General features: G+C 38.2%; 1 protein-coding gene across 1 annotated transcript in view; it reads left to right on the forward strand.

Moving 5' to 3' along the window:
• The window catches only part of BANK1 (B cell scaffold protein with ankyrin repeats 1), a 160,858-nt gene that overhangs the window by 16,723 nt on the left and 121,870 nt on the right, over nucleotides 1-22,265 (forward strand). The window contains exons 2-3 of the mRNA XM_074823177.1: nucleotides 5,844-6,242; nucleotides 15,622-15,687. Of these exons, the coding sequence (XP_074679278.1) occupies nucleotides 5,844-6,242; nucleotides 15,622-15,687 (465 nt within the window). The remainder of the gene's footprint in view (nucleotides 1-5,843; nucleotides 6,243-15,621; nucleotides 15,688-22,265) is intronic.

Here is a 22,265-nt window from a genome sequence, read left to right on the forward strand (position 1 = left end):
GAGCAGAGGAGCTGCCTCAGAGGGAAAACGACATTTTTCAAACCCTCTCAGTTTTAAAAACCGTGGACTTAAGACTCTCGAGATGAAGAAGGCATGTTTCTGTAGAATGGGAACTCATCACAACGTTATGCATTCATCTTGCGTGACATTTCATTTGGACAGTGAAACTAGAATCTTAAGATACGTAAAAGTCTAATCAGATGAGTGTGATTGGCTTCTAAACTCTTGGATTTCCCTACCCTGGCTCTCCTTGCCAGGAAAAAAATACTATTCTTATTGTGTTAAGTTCTTTAGCATAGGAAGATACTCATGGTAACCCTGGAGGGTGTAGTCTGCTATTCACAAAAGAATTAAAGATGCAGTGGATGTCATTCCGTATTGCTTATGTTGCCCCAATTTTTCATCAGTATACTATGAGAAAGTGAGCAAGAACTTCCATTCTGTGCTTTTCCACCTCTCCTTTGAGATATTCAGCAACTGTACTTATTTTAACAAATTTTTGCTGATGGACAGTAGCTCATTACATACTGACAGAGTTCATACACTTCCTTCTCAGATGTCTTTCCTTTTAAGACTGCCATTTAAAAAAAAAAAAAAAAAACAAGACAACCTCCCCTTCCCCAAGTGAGGACATCTGCGATAGGAAGAAATAAAAGGGGTGATTTTTTTTTTCTCTAGCAGTTGATCCTCTCATTTCTCATCATAGTGTCTGAGAACAATTTGAAAGGGAAGTTTTCACACAGATATCAAAAGCTAATGCGATTGAGGCAAGGATTGTAAACAGACTTGGATTACTTTTTCATTAGGGTTGACTGCAGCAAGTTTGTTGTGTGGTTGTAGGAATTCCTGGGCAGCTGAGTGAACAACAGGGAATGACTTTGTTGTGCTCCAGTGCCCTAACTGGAGAAGGCTGTTGATGACCACGAGAAATATAGTGATCCATCTTTTGGTTAAAACTTGGGTAAACAATGATGTTTAAGTGTCACTTTTTTTTTTACCAAAGCGTGCTAAGGCAGTGGGACTGTAGAACCAGTTTTTAAACCCGAACCTAATTGAAATCAGCCTTATTTAAGCAAACAAAGTATGTTAATGCTGATTTGCTGGAAACAACTGTAGTAAAATGCAAATATCCAGAAGTAAAGCACATCATCCACAAACATTAAGCCTTTAAAAGAGGGGGAATAAGTTGGCGTCTTTGCAGAGAACTTGCTTTTCTGAATCTATCAGTGTTATCAAAAATGAGTGTTACCAAGTACTTCTTGCTCACTTCTAAACACACAGAAACTATCTTTTCCAAGATTGCAAGATTCATAAACTGAGATACCTGTTTAAGAGTAGCCACCAGACGCCAATCTTTGATTTGTTTCCTTTGCCTTCTTGATGTGTTTAGTGCATTACAGAGTTCTTGAGATTTCCTTTCACTTTCTAATATACTTGCTTTTTTTTTTTTTTCTCCATACTATACATTTTAATTGTTGCCTTAAAAAACATGTTCTTTCTCCTTATATGTGCAAGTTTTTGGTTCCTGCTTGGTCACACTAGTCTGCAAAGATGTTCTCATCTTGTTTGGTTGTCATAAAATTCACAGGTTTTTTTTCAAAGGAGGCTTCAGATGACATGTTTCACGAGATGTGCTTTTTTGGGCAACCTCACACCAGTAACTGGAGAATAGTTTTGCATGTCAGAAGAACCCTTTCAGGTTATGGATGACTGCATAAATTCTCTTACTGTTTCTCATTGCTGAACTAATAATACGTTTTATTTCTACCTTTGAGTCAGTTTCCAAGTAGTTGAAGCATGGCTTAATTTTGTCAGGGTATGATAGTTTCTATTACATTAACTTTCAAGAGAACAAAATTAATCTCAACATTATATTCCAAGTGCAGTAACTTCAAAGAAATATTCAGTGAGAGATGAAAGTAATAGAAGGGGAAGAAACTCTAGTTGAAAAGTTAAGCATTGTTAATGTGTGTTCGATATTGGGTAATGTTGCATTAAAGCTAGACTTCAACTTTTGTTGATTCAGGTTAAAATGATACTGTTTTGAAGGCAGAGTTTTGGGTGGGCTTTAATTTTCAAGTTAGCTGCATTCAAGCATCTACATCTTAGTAAAATTTCTGAAAGCAAACACGTGTAACAGGAAAAGCTAAAGGCACGTGGAGTAGATTTTGGATAGGGGCCTTCTTAACTATTCCTAGGATAAACTTTGACTCTACATTTAAAGTCAGGCAGGCATTTAAAAATAGTGATATTTCATCTTTTAATACAATTTTGGAGAGGTAAGATGTCTTGCATTCCTGCTTAACATCAAAGTTAACTCTCAATCTAGAAAGCAGATCAATGGCAGAAAACAACCCCAACCATATAATTCGAAACAAACCCACATTTGGTTTCCCACAGGTAACTTGATAGCAGTAGCTGCTTTCTTCAGACCAATAAACATTGCAGCAAACTGCAGCATGAAATAGCTTGCTTGTATGAGACTCCTCTCAACAGTATGACTTCCCTCTATATATAGATAGAAAAGACAAATTAGATATGGCAGCCATATTAAATTAAAGTTTTATGAGATGTATGTTGCAGAGCCTTTCTTCCATCAGGTATGGTGTTAGATATATTTCACTCCCTTTTCTTATACCAATAAAGCTTTTTCTCATATATAAAAATAAGTATAGTTAAAAAGAAATGCAGTTGAGCCTTCAGTAAACATCTTAAAACCCCTTTCTCATTCACACTTAGCTAAGATCAAAGCTGCAGACTTAGGTGCAGATACACCGTATGGAAATAGAATTACTTCATCTTTTATCATTTCAATGCAACTTCCTCACTTTTTTGTTTAGAATTTCTTGAGTACTCAAGCCTTGTATTGTCCATTTGCACAAGGGTGAAGTTTATACCTTATGTATATTTTTATTATGAATGTTATATAATGTCAGCCCTTTAAGAATATTTCTACCAAAGGACTTACTCCTCCACGCCCAGCATGCAATGAGCTCTTCAACAGTGCCTGAATAATTGGGTCCAGCAGTTCTTTCCGGCTCTGGGATATGCAAATGCCTTTTGGGTGCTTCTAGTCTGCATGGGGACGAGGTGCAGTTGTACACCATTCCTTACCAGTGTTCTTCTACATGGAGAGGAAATTTAGGATCTTGGCCAAGTGGGTACTGTGGAAGACACCAGTAGATCCCTCTTCTGCACAATTAGGACACCAGGATTCTGTGAAGCTCTAAAAATGTATCATTCAATTTAAACATGCTTTTTTACCCCAAACGCAGCTGAGCATGAACTTAAAATGAGACCTTTTAACTTAAAGACTGAATTTGAACTTTCCGTGCATATCCAAGGTAATCTCAAGTGAGATTATTTTAGTCTTCCCATACATTGTATGAAAGAACTCCTACCCTGTATACAATTTTGGGTTCCTCAAAAAGTATTTTAAAAGGGCAGGAGAGTTCGCAGAAGTGCAGAAAGAATGGTAGGAGTTCTACAAAGCCTCTCTTGTAGCGGGAAGAGTAATAAACCCAGTTTACAAACTGTAATGAAGGCAAGGCTAAGAGTCACTTCAGGAGAGTCTTGATGACCTTAGGGGACAGATTTCTGGGAGCAGATACTTTTTTAAGCTTGCAGAAATAGATAAAACTATATTCCATGGTTGGAAGTTGAGACTAAGCAAATGCAAAGAAAGTATAAAGAATGAATTCTTAAATCTTCTTCATGGATTAAGTATCCTCTTTAAATCCATATTTTTAAAGGACCACTGTGGTGCTTTTAGTAAATAGGGACTGAAAATGGAAGGTGTTTGGTAATTCCATTTCCTGTGATATGAAACAGTATGGTCAGACTGAAAGAGCTTCTGACCTTACAGCTCTGTTAATATAATTTCTTCTCTTGAAATCGTGCAGCAAGCTTCATAGCTTTTTGTTTCTGCTTTTTTGCGTGTGTGAGATTTATAGAAAATCAGATGATTCTGAAAACAAATAACATTTCAGCATTGCAGCAAGTGGCTTATCCTAATGTCATAAAACACATAACTTTCCTCTGAGTTAAATGAGAATACACTACAATTTATTTTTACAATTAAACTTCAGCATTTCAGCAGAAACAGGCATTTTTCAGAATGCTTTTACCATGGAAAACATATCAGTCACCTTTCCAAATACATTTTGACAAATATTACCCTGTTCTAATGTATTGGTCAGGGTCAGTCATCTTGAAATATCATCATCCACTACCATATTAAGCATGGCTCTATATGATTTCCTATGACAGAAGACTTTTTGGAAGGATGAGTGTTCACAAATGTTTAAAAGATGGCAGCTATCCTCCAAACAGTTTATAGACATTTAGTGAACTCAGGAGACTAATCTATAGTGTCCCTATTCTGCAAGTTTCAGTTAGCCTTCAGCTGGGTAAACTTTGTTTGAGAGATCGCCTGAGTAAAGAATGAATGAAAAAAATTTAGAAATAAGTTCTTCAAAAAAGAAGGGAAGTCCAGTAATTAAAGCAGTAATCCTGGACTGAAGATTGAGGTTCAGTTTCCTTTTTCTATACAAGGACTTACATGGGATCCTTGACAAGTTTTCTGTCCTCCTTAGCTACATCTGTACCATGCTTCCAACAGTGCCTCCCATTCTTCAGATCCATTGTGTGCCCAAGAAACATTTTAACTCTCTGTATGCCCACCATTTCCTTAACTCTTAATATTCACAAAGTAGCTTAGATACTCACCTGCAAAGAAGCTCTGGCGCACTGCAGACAAGTGCGGGTCAGGTTGCCTGACCCATCAGGAGCCTGGGAGACACAGTGAGGTTTAGTGGAGGTGAAGTGCGGCAGCTGTATCTATTCCCGTGTCTCCTATTGTTGCTCCACAGGGCTGTGATTGTGAACTATTCCAGGGGTATTAAGCTACCCTGGCATTTTAATGTTTACTGTATTGGTCAGCAAATCACAGGTTTTTTTATGGTTTCACAGAATCACAAGATGGTTAAGGGAACCACGAAAGGGACACCTGGAGGCCATCTTGTACAACCGCCCTGCTCAAACAGGGCCACCTAGAGCCTGGGACCATGTCCAGGCACCTTTTGAGTAGCTCCAAGGAGGGAGATTCCACAACCTCCCTGGGCAGCCTGTGCCAGTGCTTACAGTAAAAAAAACGTTTCCTGATGCTCAGAGGGAGCCTCCTGTGTTTCAGCCTGTTGCCTCTGTTTCATACTGTCACCCTAGTAACACTGTGGAAGAGTATTAGTCTTCTTACTAGATTCATGTTTTACATCTTAAAAGGAAAGCAGAACTAAAAAAAATGTAGTTCTAGATTTATTTTTGTCAGGTTCTTAAGTAATTTTCTTAGAATAAGGACAGTAAAGAAGGATCACTAATGACTATCCTAATACCACGCTGCCAAAATATCCTGAACATACCAATCCTGTTTCTAATGAAGTCAGATCATGTCCAGTGTTCAAACATACGTTTTTTTACTTCTGCCATTAAAAGCTAACTTGCATTTTTAATAGTATCACCTATTTGTCAAGAATCTAGGAGTGAGCAGAATGCATGAACACACTCTGCTTTCTAAACTGCAATTTCAGTATTTATTCTGAAATACTAGTTGAAGCTGTTCTGAACATAAAATATTCTGAGCTATTTTATCAGCATTTCTGTGGATGATCGTTCTGCCTTGGTCTAGAAATAAGCAGATGGTTGTCATTTCAAGGTAATGACCTGTCCTGTTTCTTCAGCACCTGAAGTTTTTAAGAGGGAGGAAAAATAATGATCTGTCTTCTGATATTTATAATGGATTCAAAGTGCATTTGATTATTTTTTAAAAAATGTTTTCTTCTCTCTAGAAAATACGAAGGATATTCTCGTCATATATGAACAAGAAGCAGAAGAGTGGGCTCTGTATTTAAAATCTCTTTTTGGACATGTAGTGAACGAAGGAGGAATCTTACTCTACAACCTAAAGACTTCGTCTTTCAAGCACCAGGAGCTATTCTCTTTACCCTGTTATAAATGTAAACTTCTGATACTATCATGTGGACTTCTTAACTGCCTGAATCAAAAGAGAAGTTATTTTCTGGAGCAAGTTCTAAAACCTTCGAATAATGTGGTCATCCTACTTTGTGGGGTGGAGAATTCAGAGATTCTTTATGAGATAGTGACCTTAGATGAAGGCAGCAAAGAGATTTCCACTGATCAGGAGCCCGAGGAGTATCTCTCTGTTGTTACTGGAATTATTCAACCAGGTAATCTAAAAATGAAAATTTTGTATGATTATTAAAAAAATTTTCTTAGCTGTATTATCATTTGGAAGAGAAAAAAAAGTGATAATTCAGATTTTCTGGAGAAACTATCTCTTCAGCTTGGTCCAGCAGTTTTAGTTTGATGATGCATTTGTCACTGAAGTGTGATGAAACTGTTGTACTCTTAGTCCAGCTTCCTTTTCACAGGGAAACAGCTCTGGAAAGTTTAAAAGCTGCCACTGACACCTGTGAACCTACTATTACTACTTCATGGTAAGAATGTTGAGCTGACATACGCTTGTTTCTCTGTTTCCTGAGTTTACAAATCTCAGAAACTGTGCAAAACTATGGGTTTATGTTTCAGCTCTTTCAAAATGCTCTAATGTGACAGTGCATATATCTTTTTAGATAGATCTGACAAACTGAAAAATAATTACTAAGACCCAGTTTTGTGGATGGCAGCATTTCCCGAGTGACACACAAAAGCTGTAAGAGCAGAAGTTCCCTTTCCCTTTCACCAGCCCAAGTAGTAAGTCTGTTACTGGAAGGACTAAAACTATCCAGCTTGTATGCGTGTGCACACCCATGGAAACTACAAAGAAGCATTGATGTAAAAATAGCACTTCTGGGATGTGAGAAAAACCCTTCTCCTGAGGGTGAGAGGTACTGAAATGGCAAAGTCTGTGCACATGGTTTAGTTTAACCCAAAGTTTAATTTTGCCAGGCTGCACAAACGAAACCAAGAAATAGCTTTAGAAAGACAGATGCATGGGCCACTTTGGAATGGCGATGTAAGTTGTGCACAGGTTTGGGGTAGATGGTTGTGTGTTTTCCTTTGAGAGCATATTTGCTACTGCTTCTTTGTAGTCTCTAGATCTCTTACCTCCTCCTAGCTCTTACTATTTTGTCATGATAATCGTCTACTAAGCAGAACATTGTGCTTCTGTCTTTGTTACCTGTAAGCTTGTGTTTAAGAAAGTTCAGGAGTTTTACTCAGAAATTAACCTGATTTGGGATGCAGATGAACAATCAAGAATATTCTTTTGAACACCAGGGTAGAGAGACCCCAGCTGGGTTAGAGTGACCTAGCTGGATATGCCTGCTGCCTTGTGCTTGAACAGATAAGCTTAAGCATACTATAAGGCTTTCAAACCTGCCCAGAATGTGTGTACACACAGTCTGGCTATATCAGATCAGTGCTTTCAAAACTAAGTTTTAGACTCCTCTTTCCCAACCATCTCCTGTTTTAACATTTCTTACTGTTCAGTATTTATTAACATTTTCCTCAGTATATCTTTTTTTGAGCATCTCTCAGACTTAAAAGTTTTGGGGCTAATTACAGTTGCCTGGTTTGGCTTCAGGAGGTAATGTTTTCAATTTCTGACTGTGTCTGATACGTAGCTTCAGATTAAAGTTCCTTGGCAGCTTTTTAGTGGAATGAAAACAGTGGGTCTATACTATGCGTGTGTATATATAGGAAGGAACTGGGCCCAGAGACAGTTAGTTGACTCGTGCACAGGAAATTGCAAACTTTTCTGCAAAGATAAACAGTTTCCTAGAAGACAGATGATGATTCTTTGCTTAGGTCTGTGCATTCACAAAAATATTTATTGCATCTGCCCTTGGGATTTTGTTTATATTGTAATCTCAAATGATCTTTTATTTGGCAGTGGTCAATATCAGCATCTTCAGAGATGAGTACAAAGCTGAATTAATGAATAGTTGTTGAAGGCCTCAGACAGTGTGTACATCTTTACCAGGGATGCATAGACTGTGGCTGGGATCAGGCAAGTTCAATTGATTGAACTAGATCCAGTACTGGGAGTAGTGTTGCTGCCTGATGCTTCAGGCTGTAAGCCCTCCTCCATACACATAGCTGAGAACTGCTCTGGCCCTGTTTTTTCTGTTCTGGTGTGCCTTGGCCATCAGGCAGGCCAGCTCAGATCAGTGCTTGCTAGGGGACCTCTGCACTGCTCCCTGTTGTGCAGTGAAAGTATTCTAAGCGCAAGGTTTGCAGTCTCCTGGGTGTCGATTTAAGGTCTGAGGAATGAAGATGTTCATGTCTTATTGTTATTTACCTCTGCTTAAAGATAATGGTGACTCTTTGTAGTGTCTGTACTTATGATGCTGTTTTATAGAATTAAGCTCTTAGCCTTTGTGATATCTGTGCAGGGATTTTGACAGATTACGCATCGGGGGAAAAGATTTTCCCCTTGTATTTAAAATGGCTTGCAAAGGGGTTATTAAGTATACTTGGATTATTTTTCTTTTGGAGCAATTTTTTTATGCCTTCAGGACTGTGCACTCACAAGTTTTCTCATCTCTCTTCATATGGATCATCATCTTCTGTCACTTTTAATTGTTTTCAGTGCTTATCCCTCATCCCTTGTATTTCTGCTTTTGGAGACAGTGATGAAAACACTTTTGTGTATGTTCTTCATGCTTTTCTGTTCCTTTTTTTTTCTCTAAACTGTTCATTGCTGTTAACTTGTTCCTCCATGCATTTCTACCTTCTTGTCTCCTCAGTATTAACAAGAGCTATCACTCTACCGAAATCTGAAAATTAATGATGTGCTTTATTTACGATGATTACATGGCACCACGCTGTTGTGCACTACCGCAGCTAAATTCTGTTAATCCCTTAGGACAGCGGGCCATCGAGATCCTAGGTCTAATTGATGCCAGGGCTCAGGAGTGGCTTGTGGGTAGTTAGAACAACTGAAGATGGATGCTAAATCAGGTTATTACCTCACAGTCCTGAAGTGCTAATAACGACATAGTTTAGGTGCTAGTAATCACCACCCTTCCACTGCAGCTTTCTCCATACTCTGCAGAGTTCCTAGGCAAGGTAAGTTCTCAGCTGTCTATTCTCTCCTAGATGCTATTCTCTTTGCACTGTCTCTACAGTCTGAGATGGAAAGAGTGCAAAATAAATCTAATTTTATATGCCCCCTGAATTATTTTGCCAAAACCTTTTGCCTACCAGACGGTGCCAATTTCATCATGTTGGAGCAGGTAGGGCTCTTTATCTGTTAAAACTTCTTTCTACCTCTAAAGTAGTATGTATGCCAAAAATTCTAGGCAAAAGTACTAATTAAAATGCTCAGTAAAACTAAATAAAATGAAAGATGCAGTGGTTTTGTACCCAGCAGAGAGCTTGTTTGCCCTGTAATGTGATTCAAACACAAAATCTGAAGGGTTTGTCGTTCCTATTTGAGCATGTTCTTGGAGGAGTAAAGGGAGAACTGGGACATGGAAACTGGCCTTTCTAACATATGTTTCCTGGATGGTTACAAATTTTATTATATTCACCTTCTGCATGAAGAAAAATGCAGATATTTTTATTGTTGTCAAAAGATTCCTTTAGTAGTACTTGTTCACAAAATACCTCACTGTTTGAAACTGCTACGTTCAGATTTACAGTTGGTTTTGAATTTTGTGTAAGGGCATGTTGTCCTAAAAAAAGATAAATCTCTGGGAAAGAGTAGAACACACAGAAATTTTATTATTGCATGTTAACATCTAAGATGGCCCAATATGACTCTAGAATTCTGACTTTGTGTACTGGGTCTGGCTGAGCCGGAATTGGTTTTCCCCTGTAGCAGCCCTCATGGTGCTGTGTTTTATGTTGGGAGCTGGCAGGGTGTTGATAGCACACTGGTGTTGCGGCTACTGCTGAGTAGTGCTTACACAGCACCAAGGCTCTTTCCAACATTTTCACCCCCAGTGGGACGGGGTGGGCAAGATCTTGGGAGGGGACACAACCAGGACAGCTGACCCGAACTGACCAAAGGGATATTCCATACCATATGACGTCTGCTCAGTATAAAGCTGGGAGAAAGGAGGAAGGGGGTGGGGTCACCCTTGGTCCTCCGAGGCAACCACTACGCGTGTTGGAGCCCTGCTTCCTGAGAAGGCCCGACATCGCCTGTTAATGGGAAGTAGAGAATAAATCTGTTTTCTTTTTTGCTTCTGCGCGTGGACCTTTGCTTCACTTTGCTTAAAACTGCTTTGGTTTTGCCCACAAGGGTGTGGGTTTTTTTCCTATCTTATTTTCTTTCCCCTGTTTGCTCTGTTGAGAAAAAAAGGGGAAGGGGGGGGAGGTGATAGGGCGACTTGGTGGGTACCTGGCATTTAGCCAAGGTCAAACCACTACACTTTGCTTTAACAGCTTTCCCTAATATTGCTTAAAGTAGAATCAGGAACCACATTTTGTTTGCACCTGTCTTTTCCTTCCCCTTTTTCTTTCTACAGCTTCCCCTTGGTCTGCTGAACTGTGTACCCCTTTTTATATTGAATTGACATGCTTTCAGTGTAATAATTCAGGACCCTGGGGGTTTTTAGCCTAGACATAGCCGGGTTTTTTGTTTAGTCCTGAAACACTTCCACGTCAAATTCAGGCTAGCCATATGTTTAAGCAGAGGATTTGTAGATATAGATAGATATTTGCAGCTGGATATAGTTACTTAGATCTTTAAATGTCCTGAATTCCTCCTGTAGTTATTTGTGCCTCAGCATTGATGATGCAAAAAGAGAACAGGTCTTATCTAATACAAATGATTTTCTGTGACACTGTTTCTAAACTGTGCTTACACTTTTATGAGACTTCTTGGTGGGACTTCTCAGTACAGCTCAGAAGTCGTAAGTATCCGTTAGTCTGCTTGCTGTTTTGTTAGGTTTCATTGTTCACAGCTTAACAAAACAATCCTTGTCACTTCCACTTGAAGCCTTTTCTCTAAGCAGTGGTATCCTCTTTTTTTTTTTTTCCAAAATAGAGAAAGAAGAGAATCTGCTTCTATAAAATTTGATAGTTGAGAACTGCTCAACAAACCTACATGTATCCATTCATTATTGCTATTGTACCAAAAAATGAGAGGAGGTATATAAAGTAACATAACCAAATAGAAAACTGTATCCACAGTATTTGACAGCCCAGGAAAGTTTATCAGAATTAACATGTAACTTTTACCTGAGACAGCAACATGCCATTAATTTCTGATGGTTACCTAGAAAGTATTCAGTGTACCTGCACCCAATTTTCATCACCAAGAAGAGTAATGTTAAGAAAACTACTTTTGCAACTACTAGTAAGCTACAGATCTGGAATAATGAGATAGTCGCATTGGGTATTTGTCTCTAATAAGTAAATGTAGGACAAACAGGCTGGGAGCTTAAAATAGGGCTTAACATATGCAGATCTTCAACCCGCTTAAAATATGGTGTTAATTTCCATTGTACAGGTCACAGAAAAGATAAATAAATAACTATATTTTTACCATAAGCTTTATGTTATCTGCCTCCTGTTTTATTTGTAGTACAGTGGCATAGATTTTATTGGAGTTGTACCAGGAATTTGGGTATAATGTTGAATAGTGAAGTAATACTTCACATTTTGAATCCACTGCTTTGCTTGTTCTCCTGTAAAATTGTCTTCACATTGGTACTCAAATGAGTAACCAATGATGATGCATTTTCTTAGGCTGTCAGCAATACTTGTGCTGATGCACTAAAACCCATAATTTAAGCAGGAACTTTACCATTGTCTTCAATGAGCAAGTGTTTCACCTAGATTTTGACATCGACTTGGAGTCTACGAAGAAATGAAGCTAAAGTGCTAACAAGAACCAAAGTTGAAGGGGAAACAAAATCACTAGATTATTTGGTTTTGTTTGTGAATAGCGAATACAGCATGGTTTTGTGTGTGTGTGAACTAAAGTCTTGGTTGTAAGGATTTCTCACATGGACACACAAAATTGAGTAAATAGAGGGAAGCTGGTAGGGAGGGGAGGTTGCAGTAGATGAGACCACACAGTTGTGCCTCACTTTCCTCCTTCCCCAAGACAGTGCATATCGCTGTTGGTGCTTTTAAGGCAGTGAGGTCATCTGCTTATGGAGGAGCACCTCAAATGCCGATTAAACTTTTTTATTGAAATTAAAATGAAAATAACCTGTATGAATTTATTGCAAGCAGAAGAGCAGAAGGGGCATTTTGTTAGCTGAAGTGTGCTATGGTATAGTCCTCATTTCAATTTTGCCCTGCCAGAACTGCTCTGCAGAGACTGCTGCTAAGATTACCAGGTTACTGAATCTTCCTGAGAGGATGTGTTTCTCCATCTCCACACAGAATGATCGCTGCGATGCTAGGGCAGTGATGAGGATTTGTAACAGGGATGACTGTCACAAAAAAAATGTGGTTAATGTCACTAACTTGTTTCATCTGGCATGTGATCCTGGCTATTTCAGACCAGAAGAAAAACTGAAGTGGCAGCCTGGAGGTATCAACTGTAGATAGGATGATGAGACTGCCATCCCCTGCTACTTAAACTGTTTGAGTTAGTTCTTCCTTCTCTTATTTCTGAAAAATCCAGAGAAGACTTTATCATTATATAATCAGGTTTCCTAGCAGCTCATGTTTTGATCTGTCTAGCCAGTCATGGTGACCTGTACCCTTGCATTCTGAAGTATGCATCATGTATGTGATTTTTTTTCCCTCTTATTTTTGACACTAATTGGATGAAAACTGCTTACACCTGGAAAAGTGAATGCACTGACATCTTAAAGTGAATGTTTTTTAACAGCGTTTAGGACAAGCTCATAAAAAGTTTTATTAATAATAAAAGTCAAATGACTAGAACATAAACATTACTGCAACAGCATGTACTAATTTAAGTTAATGTACTGTGATTTTACTGTTGTTTATTTAGGTTATAAATTTTTTATTTTTAAAATGAATTAATGGATTTGTCATCATTAGTCTGCTTTTTCAAGGTTGCAAGTGGACACCATCCAAATTCATGTCTTGTTTATGGCACAACAGTCATCAATCAGTATTTAGTTGCAGTTGTGAGGCTATTTCTAAAGCTTACAAGTAATTTAGGATTTCCAGGAGGTATTTTGCAGATAGAACTGCAAAATGGCTGTGTGAATCTGTAGTCTTGCATGTCCTTCATATAATGTTTTATTGACTCTTGTCAGGTTTTGCACTGTGGTTACCAATCACAATTACGGAAAAGTTATTATTGGAAGGTGTCTAGAGAAGTCCTCTGGAAATGCATTCTTTGTAAATTTTCTGGCACACAAGTGTTGTTATAACAAAATTGCTATTTGTAGTTTCACCATGATGTATTTATGTTATGTTAGTGTCAGCTTCCTGGAAATAGGATAAAATAAGGGTGGTGGTGTTTTCCAGATTAAAAAAATTGCATCACCTATCCCTGAAAAAATGAAGTGTAGCACATATTTAAGTTCATACTGAAAAAGAAAAAATCAATATTACGATAGCAAGAGAACAACTTTTATTGTATAGAATCAGATTTTGCTCTTGGTAGGGTCTCTCTTCTACTTACCTAAATGGCTATGAGGACAGAACTTGGTCCAGAAAATGTTATTACGGTTACAAAGTTAGGTGTTCAAAAGTCAAAAAGTTACAGGTACAAAGTAGCTTATTAAACTTTAGTTACGACCCTGCGTTCATAGCATTGATTGCCTTTAATTATGTAAGTGCATTCTTCCCACCCCCCCGCCAAGAACCTGCCCTCATTAGTACACAGGATAAATAGTGCTCAGTTAATTAGCAGTTATCTGATACTTTGTTTTGTGTTTGAGTTTGCGGTTGCATTATTTATGTACCGAATGCCATTTAAATCCTTTTGAAAAAACAGAATTATTAATTTCCTAATGTGCTTTCCTGTAGAATTCTTTTCTGTATTGAGTGCTGTCCAAACATTATTTTATTTTATCATTGTACATACTAGTAGTTAGAAAGATTAGGGTGAAGCATTTCTTCATTTCTGATACCACTCTAAGACATTACTTTTCATAACACTTATGACTATGTAGTATTTTTAACATCCACATTCAAACTCCCTTTAATTTCAGATGCATTTGTGACTGCTCAGATGTCTGCAGGTCAGCTGTAAGGTCTTTCACAGAAAGTGCAATACAAAACTAATGAGCGCTTCTGAAAAGCATGTTTTAAAAGCCTTCTAGCTTTTTGCCTCAAAACTTCAGGATGAAATTACCTGAATTCTCTAGAGTAGCAATCAGCTAATATCACTGTCCTTCCTCTCACTGGAATCCTCTCCTCATTCACTCGACGCTTGTTATTACAAGAATAACTGAATCAGAATACAGTGAACAACACCTTCCTTAAGTACAAAACCACAAGTCCATGCCAGAGTAGGTGTAACTTGTGCACTGTCCACGGTACAGATCAATTTAAAAGAAATAGTCAACAATATACTACAAAGGAGAAAGACTGCTTTTGAGTGTTTGAGGTTTTATGCAATCTTAATAATCCCAGGCTCTTCATCCTAGCCTTGGCGCCTTTATCCAGTGACTCTTACTTTTCAGTCTTGGTCCCTTGTTGTAGTATTAGTTATTAATTCTGGAGTACCCAGCAATCAGGGTCCCACAGATGCTGTACAACAGCAGGTTTGTTGAGTTAGCTGGATCTCACAGTATGGAACTCAAGCAGGCCTTATATCTACTATGTCAGTGTTACCTCAGATATGGAAAAACAGCCGAGAACTTGATCCAACATAAAGAGTGGCATAGACAGATATTGCATAATATGACAAAGTCTCCTGGTAGTTATTAAGCCATCAAAATAATTTCAACAAATCAGAACTGACAGAGAGTTTTTTTCGTATTTGACCAGTACTTTAGATAACGTGGCCATTGCTTTTTTGACCCAATACTGTGAACTCTGGAGCCAGATTTATTGTATTATCAAACACAGCCCTGCACGGTTGTCTTGTCTTCCAAACCCCTGCACCCATTTTCCATTTCTCATTTTCCTGCACATGATTCTATTCTCTTTCCTTTTGCTTAACTCCTCTCCCACTGTTTGCTCTATTTACTTCCAGGTAAACTTCTCTTCTTCCTCAAGCCCATATTTCTTACCTGCTATACTAAATTGAAAAGGTCAGTCACAGGGATGTTTACTGAAAAGGGATAAAAACTGTTCCATCTAAAGATCTCTCTAGGCTTGTTCCTCTCCACTAGCCCTTGGATTTTATTTTTATTAATTATTTTTTTTCTATCTGCAAAACTGTAGCTTTAAAATAGCTCTATCTTACATCTAAAATAGCATACAGAATTTCATCTAAAAGAAGAAAGTGGAAATCGGTGTAATGGTATTTCCTTATTTCTGAGGTTTTAGGTTGCTTGTCCATTTGTTTTCTTAACTGTTTTATTTTGACAGTTTTTCCTTTTTTTTTTTTTTTTTCTCAGCTTGATTTCTGATGCCAAGATCTTCCTTAGAGTAAGCTAAACATTCTGTGAAGCAATCAGTGAAGCAATGATCACTGTCATCAGAGTTGATGACCAGTTACAGATATTTACAAGTTGATACCATTAAAGAATTGTTCTTTTTTCCTAGGTAAGCCACAGAATGAAAATTCTGAAGACTCTTTGTCTTACATCTATGAAGCAGTTCTTGCAGATGGTGAGTTGAATTCCCCTTGCATTTACTCAAATAAAGCCAGCACTCTTCAGAAAATTAAATTTGTTTTCTTACATGTTGTCAGACATGAAAGATAATAAACTAACCTTACCATAGCATACAGTTGTGTAGAGGAACATGCCTTGTTCTCAAACATCCACCCACACATCTATACCCACACATTCTTGTGAGGGGTGTGAAATGGGGAGGAGATTCAACAGGGAGGTTTCCTTTTCCATTTAATTTCAGAGTAGAGAAAAGGGAAGAGATGGAGAGCTTTCCTTTTCTGCTCCCAGCATAAGGAGTTTTGCTTGTAGTAAAGAGAAAGCTGATTTGAAATTTCAGATGGTTCAGTCCTACTCGCATTACATTTGCAGCATCATTCGTTGGCAGCCAGTGGTTGGGAGGAACTCTGCATCATGTCTTCAGCACCTGTTAATATTTGCCATTCTGGTTTATTTATATTTGTGAAAACCCATAAAGAGTCTTAGTAGGGAAAACAGACTGGCAAAATATCCACCTGCTTTAGTAAAGAGCTACATAACATGTTTCCTATCCCCAGTTCTTACTTAAATAATTTTATTTCTGGGTTGACACTGTTGTGAAGTGATCGGCTTAACAGCACCAGCATGCTGACTGATGAAAAGGACAAGTAAGTTATTTCAGAATTCCTGGCATAGCAGTTCTGTGCTGCTGGACTCTAAGGTTACTGGCTCTGTGGGTCTGTTTTGCTGGCAAGGTGTAAGGGAAGAAGGATGCTGCAAGCTCACTGGCTCTTCCTTACTGGCACAAATTCAATATACATGTCAGTGATGTATGGTGTTTAGAATTTTAGCTTCTTTAGTTAATTTCAAGACATGAGCATCAACCTGTGTGCTTTTAAATACTTCAGTTATTCCAGCTCACCATGCTTTGATTCACAACGCATAACAGTCTTGGAGCATGTGGATTGGATGGATTCCTTTCAGATAAAACTAAAAGGGAAAGTGCACTCAGGGACCTCACTGGGTGCACATCAGGCACTAAAAGGTGTACATTCTACTGTGCATTCTGGTCTGGTCCAGACCAGAACTAGTTGGAAATATGCCCCTTTAAAATGTGTATAGTGTGGATGGGAGTATTTAGTACCAACCGTTTCTCTCTACTGAATCTTCTCCTATTAGCCCCTGCTCCTTTCGGATAGGGACTGTGTGTGACTCTCTTGGCATCTCGCATGTACTAGTGGGATCTCAAGCAGAAAGCTGCTGTAAAGCTGCACTGTTTTATCCCTACAGACCTATTGTTAAGGTTTCTAAGGATGTCTCTTTTGGTCCTGTGTTGAATGTGCCATGGGTCGGTACATTGTAGAAGTTCGTTGGTAGAAAGAAGGCTTTTTGTCATTACTGGCTCATCATCCAGGTGCTCAATAAGCTGGCATTAATGTTCCTCTCATTCAGGATCGTGATGTCCAAAAAATGAGACAGTAAAAGGGTGAATAATCAGAGAAGACAGATAATCCCAAGAAAAGAAAGGACTGGGGCGATATTCCTCCAAGCTACTCCTGCTTTAAACCCTGACTCTTTTTATATTAATCCTTTTCTGCTTTTATATGGGAACTTGAGGAGCAGCTTTAAGTCCAAGTTTCCCATCAGCTGAATGGTTGATGTTGTAATCAAGTGAATTGAGGATTTTCCAGCTAAAAGTCTTGCATTAAAAGCAAAAATTTCACTTGAAATCTTTGCTGAAGTTGCCTGGACCCCAATTCTCAGTCAGCTTTTGGCAGTCATCTTGATAGCACTGATTGTATGTAGCCTCTGCTGGTTAATGATGTCTAGTTATTGCTAAGAGGACCAAAGCAATTCTCAACTGCTGTGATGAGTGAAAGGACCAACTAGAAAAGAGGGATCTCCAATAATTGTATCCTGTATGTAAGGTTAAAACTGACTACTGAATGAGTGTAAGGAAATATATGGTCAACATTTCTTCTGTGGTGGTGCAACAGGGAGCAGTTATCTGATACTACTGCAGAACTTTGGAGGGAAAAGAAGCCCAAGAAGTGAAATGATTGCAGTTTCCAAGATTCAGTATGTCAGTCTTTACAAAGTGAAGAAAGGTAAGACAGCAGCTGCAAATGAGCCAGTGTTTGTGCCCTGCAGAAAGTAGGTGAATCTTCGGGTAACCAGACAGGATTTGACTTTGGGTGAATTGTGAAAAAATGTTTCCAGGGACTCTCTCTTCTCTTTGCTTCTTCCTTAGAAGGAAGTGTATGCAGTGCTAAATTTTATGTGTAACACAAAATGGAAGTGTCAGGAGAAATTATAAACCAAGAAAGGATTTTTGCTAGAACCCTATAAAATCACAAAAGAACAGCACTTTGTGTAAGGTCTTAAGTGGAGACTGTCATGCTGAAAGCTGAAGTTTGTTTTGAGTACACAGATATTGTATAAAAGAAAGGATAAGTTGAAAGAAGATGGAGTTTAGACTTGAACTGGAATGGAAGTTGAACAGATCAGAAGTATAAAGCTAAATGAGAAATCTAAAGCAAGAAGGGTAGAAAGAGCAGCAAGTGGATGACAGGACATGCTAAAAAAAACCCCTGACAAACGTAAACAAACTATATACGATAAAGCAAAGATAGATGGGGAATGAGCAAGCGCTAACAATCAATGAGAAGTGATTGACTGAAGTGAATTGTGCAAGGCCTTGAGGGAAAAGGTCAGACAGTACATTGGAAAATGGAAAACCAATATGATCCGTGAGATCCTTTGGGGAAATATGAGCTACAACCAGATGTGAAAACAATTGATTTGCTAGTGAGTGATGGAAAAGATCCAGTTGTGGAATGCTAATCACTATGACATGAATGTATGAGAACTCATTCCTGTAGGTGATAACTGAACAAATCGTCTCTTTAACTACTCTTTAACTGCAGTGTTATGCGTTTACTTTATTTCTGGTTTCTATATAAGAAGACTTGTTTCTATTACTAGAAATCTGTATTTTGAGAAATTCCCTTCTGGTTCCTTAGGAAATTTTCTGCTCCCCAAAGAATCATTATTTATAATTTGTAATAAGGTTGGAGAAGTGAAGCAATCTTAGTAGGATCTGGGTATACAGCCTTGTAACCACACAGAGAAAATGTGAATGCCTTATTGTGGAACTGGCATTCATTATTTTACCTGCAAAATAGAGCTAACATCAGAATTAGATACCCATTAGGTGATGCTCAGCTTCAGAAAAGGCTGTTCCCCTTCTGCAGAACAGCTTTGTCTTTTTTAACATTTACCATTAAGGCTTGTATCCTAGCACTAATTAACTGAAGCAATTAGGGATGGGCAAGTGGAGCACAAAAAGATTATTTGAAAGTGTAATAGCTGTCTGCTTGTTCAGTTTAACAGCAGACATCTTTTGGTCCTGCTCAGAGGTCTCATCAAACTAACATATATGTGCATACTGTTACATGTATCCTTTATCAAACTAAGCTAGAGAAAGGCCAGCACTTAAACAAAATAAATGGCATCCCTTCTGCAGGTAAAGAAGAGCTATCAGAGTACCTCTGCTGAGCTATTCTTTCCTATACTGATATCTGAAATCCTGTTTTAGTAAAATGTGCCGATTCTGGGGTCTAGGTGTTGGATTAAAAGATAAAGAATTTGGATTATTTTCCTATTCATAACCCTAACAAAAGGAAAATAATCAGGAGTTAGAAAGCAAGCATGGTTTTCAGATGTGTCTAAAAATACCACTCTTGATTGTGTTCCTGAGAGAACAGTGTACCTTTTAGCCCGCTTTAAGGGTCAATAGATCTTAGCTATTTCAAACCAAAGGTGGGAGTAAATTGCAAAGCAGCCTGTCCCCTAGTAAGTCAGTCTTGCTGACAATTCACTTTTTTTTTTTTTCCTTCTTTAATACCAAATGTGTCTGGCATGAGTCTTTCTGCTGACAGCAGCTGTGGCAGCATGGCACGGGGAGACGTGGTCCCTTAGACAAGTCCCATGTAATTTAGAGCTGTACAGATCAAGAACAGCATCATAAATTTCATCCAGGCGTTGATAAGAGCCCTGTGCAGGCATTGGAGCTCTGCTGTCATACTCAGACTAAGATACGCTGTTTGGTAAATGGGCTGCTGCAGTCCAAGCTAGCTTCTGTTACCAGATTGATTTAAAGGATGCTATAACATGGAGTATATTGTCTTGTGTTAGTAAATGTTTGGGTGCTATTAATGATGTGTATCCTGTACTTTGAGTAGGGTGAAGGCTGAGAATGCCAGCCACCAGTGTCTCTCCCCATAGCCTCTCCCGATGCAGTTGTTTAAGGACTTTTCAGATATGTTAAACTTCATGACCTTTCATCCATGTCATTTTATTTAACTTTGTTGTCTGTCAAGAATATTCTCCATCAAGACAATAGCTTCAAACATGGCCAAGAGGGGAAAGTTTGGCTACTTACTAGTAGTTTCTTGAAGGTGATACCTGTAAAAACTTAAACCAGGCCTGAAATCTGAGCATCTCTCCTGCCTGCCAGTTGTGCTTCCCTGAAGTAGAACTTGATTATAAAATGCTCCTCTCTATCTGTGTTCTTTTTTATCTATATAATTCAGAATGTGGCCACGTGCCACTTCTGTGTCCAAGCACAGTGTGCAATTTGTGCCAGGCCACTTATAAGAGGCTTGAATTGTAGTTTAGAGATAATAGAGTCACTAGGCAGCTGGAGCTGGCCCCTTTGGAATAATAAGGAAGTTGCAGGACTATTTTATCAGGCAAACAAATTTTGTAGGTCTTATCACAACCTTTGGATGCCTCTGCTATCAGTCCTTTTGTCTTCAGTGGTAATTTGAGTCAGCAACAGGAGGATAACCTATCTCTGTTGTTGTAACAGCATGTCTCAGATTTTGGGCAATGTTTAGTGCTGTATAATCCTTCACTGAAACAGAGGTGAGATATGTGTGTGCTGATACCACAGAGAAATGGAACAAAAATGCCAAAGTGTTTTTCCTGTGATAGAACTCCAGTAGCTCTGAAGTGGATAGATGGACTCTTTAATAAAACATTAGGCTTTAATAACTGCGAACTGCTGGTACACACAAAGGGCCAGGCTTCAGTTTGCTTCTCCCTGGAGAAGAGGCAGGATGAAAGTATGGAGAATGTAGAAACTGGAAATAACAGGCTCGGGCTCCAACAACAGTTCTGCTCAGCACCTAAATGACCTCAGACAGGTAGTTATTTTTTTCAAACTAATCAGTGTGCTTAATAGTTTAGAAACTCTTTGTGACAGTCAGTATGTGTCAGAAGCTCAGCAGAGTGGTTATATTATTAGTGCTGCTGCTGCAGCTGAAAATCATTTATTTGATTGCAGTGAAAATAATAACATGAATTGATATATAGTAAAAGATAAACTTAGTCCCAAAAAGCCTCTAAATATATGCATCCTAACCAAAGCACTGGTTGCTGAGTTTAAGCCAAATCTTTCTTCCAAGCCACAGACCAGTTAGGAGCTGGTTGTCATAGCCTTAGATTGCCTCTGAATATACAGTTAAAATCATATGAAAGTGTGTGTGTGTGTATATATGTGTAATGGAACACCTACAGTTTCATGCAAATTATTTCTTAAATATTATTGGTAAATTCATAGTAAATTACTTTTTGCTGTTTTGCGGTTGTTTGAAGGCAGAATATTTTGGTTTTACTATCAGATCCAATATGGCTACACGTAATAAGACTTTTATATTGGTTTTAGATGCTTTTACGATGACTCCATTAGGCTACAATTAAATCAGAGTGGTAAATAGTTGTGTACAAAACCATACCTGATAATAGAAGAACAGGTGGGTATGCACCTTGGAAATCAACTCAGTCTTTGCCTAGATGTATATAGTAATGCATAAAACAATAGATGTGGGGGGGTTCCAGGGATTGCTCCATTTTGGGAGAGAAATAGACATGAATGAAAATTGCAGCACCATCCATTGCTAAGATGACATAAACACCTACTCCAGATGTTCAGAAAAGGAAAAACTGTTCTTCATAGCTTTTAAAGGAACTGTCAATTTGATGCTTATTTGCAAGAAAAATTGTTCACCATAAATAAAGTAATAGAAACATTTTGGAGACATGGGCAAAATAGGCCAACTCACAGGAAGCTACTGTTTTTGACAAGAACTCAACCGTGCAGGAGAAACTGAGACTGAGAATGCTTTTGAGAAAAACAAAGATAACTGACAACTGTATTTGCAAAAGACAGATGATTCAGCATAGAGAGAAACATTATTTAAAGCTTGTTCATTAATGAATATGTTTACCTTGGTCTGGAATTTATACATGATAGAAAACAAATGTAAGAAATTAAGATTTAAGTTAGATGTTTGTATGTTTGAGTATGTATTTATTAATTTTCTATGATTTTTAGAAAACTTTCTATTCCTAAGCTGTCTCTCACCATCAATAAAAGAAATCTTTTCAGCAGAGCAGAAAAGGGGATTTGCTTTGAAATCATATCTTAGAAAGGGCTTATGGTAAAAATGAACAAATCCCATGCTCATGCTGAGGAAAACATGCTCACTGAATGAAACCCAGTGTGGTAGATGTTTTCTGCCTCCATGTTTC

This window comes from Strix aluco, chromosome 4, assembly GCF_031877795.1.
Source record: "Strix aluco isolate bStrAlu1 chromosome 4, bStrAlu1.hap1, whole genome shotgun sequence".
NCBI lineage: Eukaryota > Metazoa > Chordata > Aves > Strigiformes > Strigidae > Strix > Strix aluco.